The sequence below is a fragment of the Callorhinus ursinus genome, unplaced genomic scaffold, assembly GCF_003265705.2.
Source record: "Callorhinus ursinus isolate GAN/ISIS: 27379988/994484 unplaced genomic scaffold, GSC_fseal_2.0 scaffold81, whole genome shotgun sequence".
NCBI lineage: Eukaryota > Metazoa > Chordata > Mammalia > Carnivora > Otariidae > Callorhinus > Callorhinus ursinus.
In genome coordinates this window covers 2,745,315-2,758,741 of record NW_027397143.1, presented here as the reverse complement: position 1 = coordinate 2,758,741, position 13,427 = coordinate 2,745,315, and the positions used below count along the sequence as shown (strand labels likewise).

General features: G+C 43.7%; 1 protein-coding gene across 1 annotated transcript in view; it reads left to right on the top strand.

The window, feature by feature from the left end:
* Positions 1 to 6,345, top strand: part of RNF130 (ring finger protein 130) — a 104,802-nt gene extending 98,457 nt beyond the window's left edge. Inside the window, exon 11 of the mRNA XM_025862705.2 lies at positions 6,156 to 6,345. Within this exon, the coding sequence (XP_025718490.2) occupies positions 6,156 to 6,171 (16 nt within the window). The 3' untranslated portion in view covers positions 6,172 to 6,345. The remainder of the gene's footprint in view (positions 1 to 6,155) is intronic.
* Positions 6,346 to 13,427: the final 7,082 nt, after the last annotated feature.

Sequence of the window (13,427 nt, the reverse complement as noted above, 5' to 3'; positions counted from 1 at the left end):
GCTGGCTGTTGAGGTCCATTTTGATCCAGTGATTTTCCAGGAGTTGCTTTCCACAGGGCTAAGGTACAGGAAAGGTTTTTGGTTTTGTTTTGTTTTAAATTTAAGGTGTTTACTGTAAGGTGTTATTTAGTCCTTTCTTTTACCAGTATTCACGAAAACTCATTGGAGATAAAAGTGTCCCTAGGACGCAGCCCGGATATGGACCTCATGTGGCACAGGGGGAATTCATGTGCTCTCCACACACACTTATGTCCTGGTGTCTTAACAGATGAATAATAACCGGCCAAGCCCATGTAATTGATTTAATTGAACACTCATTGTCCAGCTGTGAAAACAAATGGGCAAGTAACCTCCAGTTACAGTGACGTGATTTTATCATCTCTAACCTGACCTGTTGGCTCGATACTTTTAAGAAGTGCCCATGGGCACACCTGGCCCCTAGCAAACATTGGGAGGATGCCCGGGTCAGTTGGCATCCTTCAGCCTGCAGGGGAGTAGTCTTGGCTGCTCATCCAACAGGTCAACCTGGCTGATGCAGGTTGACTTCAACATAACACAGTGTTCATTGCTCAGACCCTAGAATCAGACGTAACCTGGATTTGACTCTCTGTTCTTCCATTTTCTGCTTGGGAGACCTGGGCAGCTGTATTTCTCGGGAAGTTCATTTTAGTTATGCAGAAAACAAGAATAATGGCAGGCATACATCATAGGTTGTACGAAGTAACATATAAAGTGCTTAGCACAGTGCCTGGTACATTTTAAGTGCTCAATAAATGTTAGCTGAACAGTTCCACTGAGAATCTTCCAAAGTCCTGTGAACAAGATGACCATCTATCTGCCTCTATCATTTGGCAAATGAATTTCATTTTCTTCCATGAAATAATACAGAATCACCGGAGCTCTGTGAGTCCTGTGATTCAGACCTCAGTTTGGAGGGAAATACTGATTTCACCTGCAGTCACCTCTTTTGCTTATTCTCACAGTGACCCCATCAGACTAGATGATGGTGTGAGTCCACTCCTTAAACCTCACAAATGAGTGAAAGCCAATTACAGCGAATAGAGACACTCTGGGCACTTGTAGAGAACTGTTAAGTGATCTAATGGTTGTCTCGCTGCCACCCAGGATCTGCCAGATGCTCAGGTCATGCGTCAGGTGTTTTAGAGAAGGTTCAGTAGACATGTTACCTTTTAGAAATCAAAGTCCCTGGGCCATAATATTTCGATTCCACGCATAGATGCCTGCATGACTCAGTCCAAGCACTAATCTTAGATCCATGTCTTAAGCCAACCCTTCTCGCATTAGCCTGTGTAGAGGGTTGATACAGCAGTTGTTCATCCAGATATTATTTCTGTGCCTTCAGTCAGAACTACTCTGAAGGACAATTTTCATGATCCCATGGAGAGAGAGAGAGGGAAAGAGTGTGTGTGTATGTGTGTGTGTAGGGGGGGGACATATGGATGCATGAAAGAATGGTCACCAAAATATGAATGGTTATTGTCTTAATTTAGTAGCATTTTGGGTGATGTTTTTCTCTCCTATTGTGCTTTTATGTGTTGACTTTTTTATATAACATGAATTACTTAAGATTTTAAAGGCCATTTCAATTGTGGAGGATAAAAGAAAGACAGTCACTCTTACTCAGTGTCTCCTTCCCAAGAATGTTGATGAAAAATCCCTAGGTGATTTTAATTCCAGAGAAAAGTCTATATTAGCAAATAAATCTATAATTATTCTTCATTAATGAATTCTTTAAAATCCATCTTACCTTCCTTTTTGCCTTTACCAAAAACTTACAGCCAAAATGAGATTGCCTTTTTAATCGAATTGCTGTTTTAATTTCCTAGGTGACCTCATCCATGTGTGAGATAGTCTGTAGGAGTAGAATTCCATTTTCTCCCATGTGAGCGATTTATCTTGGAAGTTGCTAGTAAAATTCACCTCTCCACATATTACCTTCTATCCTAGTTTACTCTTCTGACAGCGTTGCACTGAACTTGTGTATTGTGATTGCAGCAAGACCTTGGCCCAGTCTAGTCACTGGTGAAAGCCTGTGGGCAAGAGGCAGCAGTGCGGGCCACGTGTAAGGGCAGGCCCGGGGAGGCCGGGCGCATGCAGCGCTGCCCCGCTGGGGGTCAAGGCACGGCCTCCTCCCTCACCACGCTCTGCACCTGCACCATTACCCAGGGCTTGACACTGTTGTCTGATCTGAAGTCAGACCCCTTCTGGTGTGTCGAAACACTATTGAAATACTCAACCGTGACTAATTGTGCTTTAATTTTTTTAACACAGCAAACAAATCTAGTGAATGTTGAGGCTTGGCAGGTATAAACAGGATAGTAGTCAAAGAAGCAAATACACGCAAGGTAAATACATTTATCATCTTCTCATACCCCGTTTCTTAGTACTTAAGTAGGCAAGGTTAGTGAACTTCAGTTCCCAAAGGAGGTTTGCTGCTCTACTTCAGTATTCAGAAAACCTCGTTAGATCCCAGCGTTTACCAGCTTACATTTGTATCAGTCCGTTTTTCCCTCAACATAAGAAAAGTAAATGTTTTCATTGTTGTTTTTATTTGAGGCACAAGTTGTGAGATAAGGAAGGTGATGTAGGCGGATTTTGAGCTGAATGGGAGGTTGGGTTAGGTATCCTCCACCGTGTCCTTTCTCAGTTCCTCGGTTCTGATTCCTAGAACTCGTGCCCGAGGATCTGCCCAGGAGTAAAACCCAGACATTCAGGATCCAAAATTATCTCAGCAGAAGGAAGTGAACCTGACATGGTTCATGTACAATAACTAGAACAAGTGTAAAATCCTGTAGCATAACCCGAGGCCAGGAAACCCTAACTCTGCCCCAGGTCAGAGTCGTCCCCACCAGTATGCCCGGGGAGCCGGCTCCCCGGGCATACTGGCGCAGTGATAGAAACTTATAAGCCCCATCAAAGGAATGATGTTTCTGTTTTACTCTCTTTTCAGTATTTCTGAATTGTTCTGCTCACACTCTTCTTTTTTTTTTTAATTTTATTTATTTATTTGAGAGAGAGAAAGAGAGAGAGCACGAGAGGGAAGAGAGTCAGAGGGAGAAGCAGACTCCCCGCCGAGCAGGGAGCCCGATGCGGGACCCGATCGCGGGACTCCGGGATCATGACCCAAGCCGAAGGCAGTCGCCCAACCAACTGAGCCACCCAGGCGCCCCTCTTCTTCTTTTTTTTTTTTTTTAAGGTTTATTTATTTTGGAGAGAGAGAGCATGAGAGCAAGCAGGGAGGGGTAGAAGGAGAGGGGGAGAGAGAGAATTTCAAACACCCTGACACAGGACTCGATCTCACGACCCTGAGATCATGACCTGAGCTGAAACCAAGAGTCGATGCTCAACCAACTGAGCCCCCCAGGCGCCCCATTCTGCTCACACTCTTAAGAGTAACATTGACATATTTCAATATAAAAGGATCTGAAAACATCATCATTTCGATGCCTTGGGGATGCTTGGCTTAGAAGAGAGGAGTTGAGGGTGATGTGAGCAATGTCTCCAAGTATCTGAAGGGCTCCCAGAGATGATGAGAACAGCTACTGTTCACTGAGCGCCTCCCAACAACTTACTCCTGGGTGCAACCCCGTGTGACACTCATCAGAGCCCCGTGGGGACTAGCCAGTGCATACAGAGGGTGGTCTTATTGCGTAGTTCGGGAGCTCTGCAGGCATCCACAGGGAGGTAGAGCACCACTGAAGACAAAGAAGACCTTTGTGCCGGTCAGCAGTGTCCATCCATGACATGGGATGCCTTGAAAGCTAGCGAGTTGCCAGGACCTGCTTATGCAGACAGAAACGAGCCACGAGGCTGGCGCTGTTTGGAGGCAAACCCTGCGGCCAGTGGAGGTCAGAGGCTCCTTCCAGTTCTGAGAGCTCCTCTTCGCTTGTCTGTCCTAAATGGTCCTTTCCTAGGACGGGAGGCATTGCGTGCCCTGGCAGCTGGCTGCCTCTTTTAGAACCTTAAGTATCAAAACCGGTGATTTTTAAGTTTTTTTTTTTTTTAACCACCTGCCGCTGTAAGAACTGCATTGTACATTGGGACACGTATCCACACGTGTGTAACTGAAACAGGCTTCACAGATCTTTTCCTGAGCATGTGCAGTATCCGCTGATCTCTTCTCTGCACCTTGTTGTTAAGGCTGGTCAGGAACTCCACATTGCTCTCACGGCCCAGCAATAGGCGGTTTAAGAAACGCAGATCTGAAGCATTCTGAATTTCTGGTTCTCAGCCGAGTACCTCTGGCTTCCCCCAGCACCCATCGTGGATTGTTTTTCCGAGGCAGCCTTCCTTGTAGTGATGCCCGCGAAGCTTTGAACTTGCCCCTGGTTTAATCATGAATCCACTTCCTTCTGTTAGTATTGACTTCTCCTTTTAGCCACTCCGAGCATAAGATACAGAAAATAACCCGGGGCCCAGAGGGGCTGGGGGACCCCCTGAGAAATGCCATAGGAAGAGGGGCATTGTGTTCAAACCCGTGTCTCTGGATCCACCTCTTTACTCTGCTTGTCTGTGACTACTCCAGAGAGACATTTAAGGGTTCCACATCACATGGTGGAAGAGGGCAGTTGGCTTTCTGGAAACGTGATGACACGAAGATTAAAGGCAGTGGGGACCCCTGATGGGACTTCTGCCCTGTCTCCGTCGCAGTCTTTCTGGTGTTCACAAGTACCTTTAATCTTGTGGCTGCCATAGTTTATAGTTCCTTAGAAGAGCAGCCAAACAAAGTAAGTGTAAAAATCTCGACGCACCCACTGGAAGTTCTGACCTCTAATATCTGATTTCTCTGAGGAAGTTTTATAAAATCAGTGCATTATCTTTTAGCAGGGCTGAAGGAACAACCCGGTCCAGAGCTCTGTGTGAAGTTGTGAATGGCCTTCCTGTCAGGCCTCTCGTTCATTCAGTGTCCCCAGCAGCCCCCCAGGCGCCAGGCCTTGCCCTGCAGGGTGCTGTGGGGAAGGGGCGGCTGTGCGCAGGGCCCAGGCTTACGGCACCCTCCGAAGGGACGGGAGAGCCTGCGGACTGAGCACAGGCTCGGGGTCACACAGATGCCGCGGCACTGCCGCTCTGGTCCCGGGGGGTCAACAGAGGCTTCCTGGAGGGGGTAACTCAGGAACCAGGCCGGGCATTAGGGCACAAAGAGGAAAAGGCAGAGCAGGTTCAGGGAGTTGGGGTTTGATGTGTCGGCTGGAAGCGGTGGTTGTCGGTAGACCGACTGCAGAATTTGGACTGGGTTCTTGCAAACAGCCGGTAGCGCGTAAGGCTTTTCAGCAAAAAAGAGGATTCCTGTCGCGAGAAGTTGCTCTGGCTGGTAGAGACCGGAGGCAGGAAGATGGGTTAGGTGGAAATGTGGAGCTGAAGGAGGAAGTCAGGGGGAGGAGAGGAAATCAAGAGGTGCTGGAGAGTTGTGCGATGACCAGAGATGAAGCAGTCAGGAACATGGATCTGGAAGTGAGCAGAGAGAAGAGAAAGCACCACTGAAGACATGAATTGGGAACCAAGGAAGTGAACCAGCTGTGCAAGGCTTCGGGGAGCTAGGGCAGTCCCATAGAGCCAGGCTTGGGGTGGGGGGTGGGCAGCGTTAGCCCAAGACCCCAGGCTCCGTCAGGCTCCTGATTGAGGGACATGCGCGCATGCAGTCTGGGCTAGTCCGGTGAGAGAGCCGCACCCCCTGGAAGTCTGTACTCTGCAAAGTTCATTCCACAGTAAAGACTGACATTCTTGTTTGAGGCATAAAGGGGGATCCTATTGCAAAGACACAGATGTAGATTTCAGGACACACAGCCCTGAGAACATGCGTTCAAACCAAGAAAAGTTGTAAATTGTATGATAACTGTCCCTGCATTGTTAAACAAGATGCTGTTAGCCTGGGCTTTTCCCTGCAGTCCTTTTGGGAGGACACACACACCTGTAAGGTCACTGAGCCACTTGACCACAGATGTGAAGCTGCTGAGTTCAGGAAAATGCCAGGGGCTGACTAGCTTTACCCACTGGGGCTAGGAAGTAGTTGGGGACAGGCCCCAGGCCACCCTTGAGTGAGGATCACTTTCTCTGTTATTTTAAAATACTGGCAACTCCCCTTTAACTAATTCTTGACCTCTGTCTTTTTTTTTTTTTTTCCTTTCATTCCACAGGGTAGAGTGGTTTTGAAGAAGAAAAAAAAACTGCTTTCTGACTGATTGCCTTGAAGGAAAAAAGAACCTATTTTTGTGCATCATTTACCAATCATGCCACACAAGCGTTTATTTTTAGTACATTTTATTTTTTCATAAAATTGCTAATGCCAAAGCTTTGTATTAAAATAAATAAATAATAAAATAAAAAGACCGTGTCGTCGAGTATTCTTGACCCACTTGTGTCCAGAAGGCCGACCTGGAGATCCCATACCCAGATTTCACGTGCGTGTGTTTCGGAGACAGAATGTACTCATGAGTACCCCCCGGACAGTGACGCTGTTGGCATTTTCACCTGGGCCCCTGCTGCGCCCCAGTACGACCAGACCATGGGCACGTCCTGCGCAGTGACGCATGCCCAGGCCCTCGGTGGGGTTACTCTGTCTCACTTTCTTCAGGGTCAGCGTCCTCTGAGAATCTCTTGCTCCTTCATCAGCCCCATGGCAGCAGGGACATTTAGCCATGTGGCTCACCGCTGTGTCCCCCGTGCCTGGTAGGGTGCTTTGCACATAGTAAGTGCTCAATAAATATTGGTGGGATGAAGGAATGAGTCTAAGGGAAATTTCCCAGAATACACCCTGATTAGTAATAAGTTATATCTGTCCGAGATGGGTTTCCACCTGGTTTTAAAAAACAGCAGATTCTAAAAAGTTGAAAGAGAACAATTTGACAAGTGTAAATGAGATATTTTTTGCTGTATTGAGGAAACTTGAAATATTTTATGTTCTATTGAATTCTATGCTTGAAGGATCATCCATATGTGTGAACATTTTGAGCAAAGAATTCTCCACCTTTTACTTCAGCATCCCTGAGAGATGAGAACTTACTCCCGCTGGTAATGGGTTCACTACCACAGTCATTCTCCGATTGGTAGGGGGTTGATTTTTATCTTTTTGATTGAGATATAATTCAGATACCATAAGAATTTACCCTTGTGAAGGATAAGCCATTTCAGTGGTTTTTAGCATATTCATGAGGTCATGCAACCATCACAACTGCCTAATTCCAGAACACTTGCATCACCCCCAAAAGAAGCCCTGTACCCATGAACAGTAACCTCTCACCCCTCCCATCCCCCTCCCATCCTGGAAAGCACAGATCTGCTCTCTCTCTTTCTGGATCTACCCATTTCTGGACATTTCATAGAAATGGAATCATACAGGGGCGCCTGGGTGGCTCAGTCGTTAAGCGTCTGCCTTCGGCTCAGGTCGTGATCTCAGGGTCTTGGGATCGAGCCCCGCATCGGGCTCCCTGCTCGGTGGGAAATCTGCTTCTCCCTTTCCCTCTCCCCCTGCTTGTGTTCCCTCTCTCGCTGTGTCTCTCTCTGTCAAATAAATAAATAAAATCTTTAAAAAAAAAAAATGGAATCATACAGTATGTAGCCCTTTGCGTCTGGCTCCGTTCACGTAGGAGAACATCTTCAAGTTCTCCCATGTTGTAGCATGAATGACGTTCATTCTTTTTTGTGGCTGACTAATATTCCATCGTATGGACACATACCACATTTTGTTCGTCCACTCATCCAGTGATGGACATTCGTTGTTTCCACCTCTTGGCTGTCATGACTTATGCTGCTGTGAACATCAGTGGACAAGTTTCTGTGAATGTTGTCTTTTCTGTTCTCTTGGGTCTGTCCCTAGGAGTGGAATTGCTGGGTCATGTGGTGGCTCTGACTTGTTGAAAAACGGCCAAAGTGTTCTCCAAAGCAACTGCAGTTTCATGTTCCCACCAGCCGTGTACAAAGGTTCCAGTTTCTCCACATCCTCACTAGCACTTACTATTTTCCTTTTTAAAACCATCTCGTTGGGTGCCTGGGTGGCTCAGTTGGTTAAGCGACTGCCTTCGGCTCAGGTCATGATCCTGGAGTCCCGGGATCAAGTCCCACATCAGGCTCCCTGCTCAGCAGGGAGTCTGCTTCTCCCTCTGACCCTCTTCCCTCTTGTGCTCTCTCTCTCATTCTCTCTCTCTCAAATAAATAAATAAAATCTTTAAAAAAATAAAAATAAAACCATCTCGTTATGGTTTTGATTTGCATTTCCCTAATGACTAATGATGTTGGGCAGCTTTTCATGTGTTTGTTGGCCCCTTGAATGTCTTTAGAGAAAAGTCTATTTGAGTCCTTTGCCCATTTTTTTTATTTTTTTTATTTTTTAAAGATTTTATTTATTTATTTGAGAGAGAGAGAATGAGAGATAGAGAGCATGAGAGGGAAGAGGGTCAGAGGGAGAAGCAGACTCCCCGCTGAGCAGGGAGCCCGATGCGGGACTCGATCCCGGGACTCCAGGATCATGACCTGAGCCGAAGGCAGTCGCTTAACCAACTGAGCCACCCAGGCGCCCTGCCCATTTTTTTTAATTGGGTGGTCTTTTTGTTGTGGATTTGTAAGCATTCTTTATATATTCTAGATTACTAGGCCCTTATCATATATATAATTTACAAATATTTTATCCTATTCTTTAAGTTGTTCACTTTCTTGATAGTACCTTTCAAAATACAAGTTTTTAATTTTGATGGAGCCCAGTTTATCTGTTTTTTTCCTTTGGTTTGTGTTTTAGAGATCATATCTGAGAAACCATTGCCTAATTCAAGGTGACAAAACCTTCCAACAGTTTTATCATTTAGTTCGTATATTTGAGTCTTTGACCCATTTTGAGTTAATATATGTATATGGTGTGAGGTAGGGATCCACCTTCATTCTTTGCATTTGTTCCAGTACCATTCGTTGGACAAATTATTCTTTCCCCACATTGAGTGGTCTTGATACCCTTGTCAAAACTCAGTTAAGCATAATATATGAGTTTACTTCTGGACTCTCAATTCTGTTCCACTGGTCTCCCTTTCTGTCTTTGTGCCAGTATCACATGATACTGATTACTGTTGCTTTGTAGAAAGTTTTAAAATTGGGAAGTGTGACTCCTCCCAACTTTGTTCTTTTTCAGGAGTGTTCTGGCTATCCAGGATGCATTGCGTTTCCATATAAATTTTAAGCTCAGTTTTTCAGTCTATGCAAAAATGCCAGCTGGCATTTTGACAGGGATTATGCTGAATCTGCAGATCATTTTAGGTAGTAGTGTCATCTTAATATTAAGTCTTTTGGGGTGCCTGGGTGGCTCGGTTAAGCGTCCATCTCTTGTTCTCATCTCTGGTCTTGATCTCAGGGTTGTAAGTTCAAGTCCATGCTGGATGTGGAGCCTACTTAAAAAAAATTTTTTTTAGGGGTGCCTGGGTGGCTCAGTTGTCAAGCGTCTGCCTTCGGCTCAGGTCATGATCCCAGAGTCCTGGGATCAAGCCCCGCATCGGGCTCCCTGCTCCTCGGGAAGCCTGCTTCTCCCTCTCCCACCTCCCCTGCTTGTATTTCCTCTCTTGCTGTGTCTCTGTCTGTCAAATAAATAAATAAAATATTTTTAAAAAGTTAAAATAAAATAAATTTTTTTAATTAAAAATAGATATATTGGGGCGCCTGGGTGGCTCGGTCAGTTAAGCAGCTGACTTCGGCTCAGGTCATGATCTCAGGATCCTGGGATCGAACCCCGCTTCAGGCTACCTGCTCAGCAGGGAGTCTGCTTCTCCCTCTCCCTCCCCCTTTCTGCCCCTCACCCCACTCATGCTCTCTCTCTCTGTCTCTCTTTCAAATAAATAAAATCTTTTAAAAATAGTAAGTCTTTCAATCCATGAACAAAGGATGTCTTCCTCCATTTATTTAATTTCTGTAGAAATATGACTGATTTTTGTACATTGATCTTTTATTCTTACAGCCTTGCTGAACTCATTTACTAAGTCTAATAGTCTTTTAGTGGATGCCTTAAAATTTTCTATATAAAAGGTCATCTCTTCATCAAATAGAGATAGTTTTAACTTCTCTCTTTCCAATCTGGATGGCTTTTATTTTCTTGCTTAATTGGCCCTGGCTAGACCCTCCATTAGTAGAATGTTCAAGAGAAGTAGGAGCAAATAGATATCCATGTGTTGTTTCTGATCTTGCGGGGAAGCTTTCAGACTATGATGTTAGCTGTGGGATTTTCATAGATGCCCTTTATCAGACTGAAAAAGTTCCCTTCTATTTCTAGCTTACTGAGTGTTTTTATCATGGGTTTTGGATTTTGTCAAATGCTTTTTCTATGCCTATTGTGATGATTGTGTGGGTTTTGTCCTGTATCATATTAATATGGTATATCGTATTGATCAATTTTCATGTGTTGAACCAACCTTGCATTCCTGGGATAAATCCCAATTGGTCACAATGGGATTATGTTTTTATATGTTGCAGATTTAAGGCTGCTGGTATTTGCTGAGGATTTATGCATCTATACTCATAATAGGTATTGGCCTGTAATTTTCTTGTGATGTCTCTCTGGCTTTAGTATCCGTGTAATGCTGGCCTCATATAATGAATTATGAAGTAATTCCCCCTCTGCTGTATTTTGAAAAAGTTTGAGGATTGGTGTTAATTCTATATAATTATTTGGTAGAATTCACTAGTGAAACCATCTGGCCCTGGACTTTTCCCTGTGGGAAGGTTTTTGATTGCTGACTCTCTCTCTCTCTTTACCAGTTATAGGTCTATTTATATTTTCTATTACTAATTAAGTCAGTTTCTATAGTTTTATCTTGGTAGTAATTTGTCCATTTCATCAAGGTTGTCTCACTCATTGGCATACAACTGTCTGTAAGATTCCCTTATAATCTTTTTATTCCTGCAATGTTGGTAGTAATGTCCCCTCTTTCATTCCTGATTTTAGTAACTTGAGTCTTCTTTTTTACCTAGTCAATCTAGCTAAAGATTTGTAAATGTTGACCTTTTCAAAGAACTAACTTTTGGTTTCATTGATTTGCCTATTGTTCTATTCTCTATTTCATTAATTTTTGCTCAGATCTTTGTTATTTTCTTCCTCTGCTAGCTTTGGGTCTATTTTTTTATTTTTATTTTTATTTTTTCTTAAAGTAGAAAGTTAGGTTATTAATTTCAGGTCTTTCTTACAAGCATTTACAACTGTAAATTTTATCTAAGCACAATTTTGCCCATCCATAAGTTTTGGTATGTTGTGGTTTTTGTATCATTTATCCTAGAGTATTTTCTACTTTCCCCTGTGATTTCTCTTTTGACCCACTGGTTATTTAGGAATATGTTATTTAAACCCCACATGTTGGAGTGCCTGGGTAGCTCAGTTGGTTAAGCGTCCAACTATTGATTTCAGCTCAGGTCATGATCTCAGGGTTGTGGGATCAGGCCCCTCATTGGGCTCCACATTCAGTGCCGAGTCTGCATGTCTTTCTCCCTGTGATCCTCCCTTCACTTGTGCTCACTCTCTCTCTCTCAAATAAATTAAATCTTAAAAAAAATACGTTTCTGAATTTCCAAAATTTCCTTCTCTTATAGGTTTCTAATTTCATTACCTTGTGGTGGGAGAACATACCTTTGTATGATTTTGATCATTTTAAATACATTTAGGCTTGTTTTATGGCCTGACATATGGTCTATCCTGGAGAATATTGCATGTGCACCTTGAGAAAAATATATATTCTGCTATTGAATAGCATTCTCTGTAATGTCTGTTAGGTCTAGCTGGTTAATAGTGTTGTTCAGATCTTCTTGTTCCTCTTTTATCTGCTATATAGTTCTATCTGTTATTGAAAATGGGGGGGCGCCTGGGTGGCTCAGTTGGCTAAGCGACTGCCTTCGGCTCAGGTCATGATCCCGGAGTCCCAGGATCGAGTCCCGCATCGGGCTCCCTGCTCAGCAGGGAGTCTGCTTCTCCCTCTGACCCTCTTCCCTCTCCTGCTCTCTATCTCTCATTCTCTCTCTCTCTCAAATAAATAAATAAATTCTTTAAAAAGAAAAAAAAAATGGGGGGCGCCTGGGTGGTTCAGTTGGCTAAGCATCTGCCTTTAGCTCAGGTCATGATCCTAGGGTCCTGGGATTGAGCCCCTCATTGGGCTCCTTGCTTCGTGGGGAGCCTGCTTTTCCCTCTCCTTCTGCCCGCCGCTCCCTGTGCTTGTGCTCTCTCTCTCTGTTAAATAAATAAATAAAATCTTAAAAAAAAAAAAAAAGAAAGTGGGGGATTGAAGGCTCCAGTGATTATTATTGAATTTTCTGTTTCTCCCTTCAGTTGTGTAAGTTTTTGTTTTATGTATTCTGGGGCTCTGTTGTTAGCTGCATATGGGGTTAAAGGATTCCTAGAAGCTGCAGAGGTTATTCAGTACATCTTTATCCCTTGAGATTGACTGGTTCAGTGGCTCTCCTGATATTTCCAGCCAGCTCTGTGCTAGACAGTTCAGCTGAGTGTTTGACCTTACTCTCTTGAGTGGGCTGTGTTGAGGTTGGCTTCTTCCTCAATAGATTTTCATAAATTAGTAGGATAGTTCCTCCCCACCTCACTTTATTCCAGTGAAAATTAACCTAGTTTGTTCTCTTTGCTCTCCTTCCCATTTATGGTGAGTTCTTACTTTCCTTCATCAGCAGTCAGGAGATAATGACCATGCCACAGTCTCTATTAGTGTACTTTCACTCTTTTCACATTATTTCAAACCCTAGCAGAGAGTAAGACTTTTTTTTAAATAGTAGGGTTCTGTTCAGGGCCAAATATAGAATTTTTACAAGAGCTAAGAAATGAAATGAGTGAATTAAGAGGATAGAGCTTTACATCAATCCTAGGGGAAGATTTATCAGCCATTGAAATTTGAACCTGCCATTTTGTGGCTTTGAGATTTAACTGGCATCATTAAGTTTTTATGTTTCAGTTAGTCATGGTCTCCATAGCTATGAAAGTGGTGTGTCATGTCTGTGCACACGTTATCCTTTAAGTGGGCTTTTTGGTTCCTTAGAACCAGAATTCAAATTTTCATCAAAACGTAGTTGCTTATTTCTTCATGGTCACAGTGCTACCAGCTAAGAAGTCAGCTTTATGAATAGAAGCAATGTAGGAAGTTGAGTAATTTCTTGTTTACGACGTTAAAAATTAGAAAATGACTAGAAGTCAGTCTGGAAGAGATTGATATTTCAGTTTTAAATCCTTCTTGGAAAAGCTTTGTAATCCTTAAGACATAGGTGTTTCTGTTTTTTGTTTTCTACACATACCAAAAAAAAAAAAAAAGTGTTATTCAAGAGCTTTATTTCAAGTCAGCCCCAGTGTTTACAACAGACCAGTGGTGTGTGGGAATACAGTCTGTAATCCAAGGGGCCTCCACAGGAAAGCAGCCCGCTGATCCTACCTGATAACCAGGCTTCAGGCATTT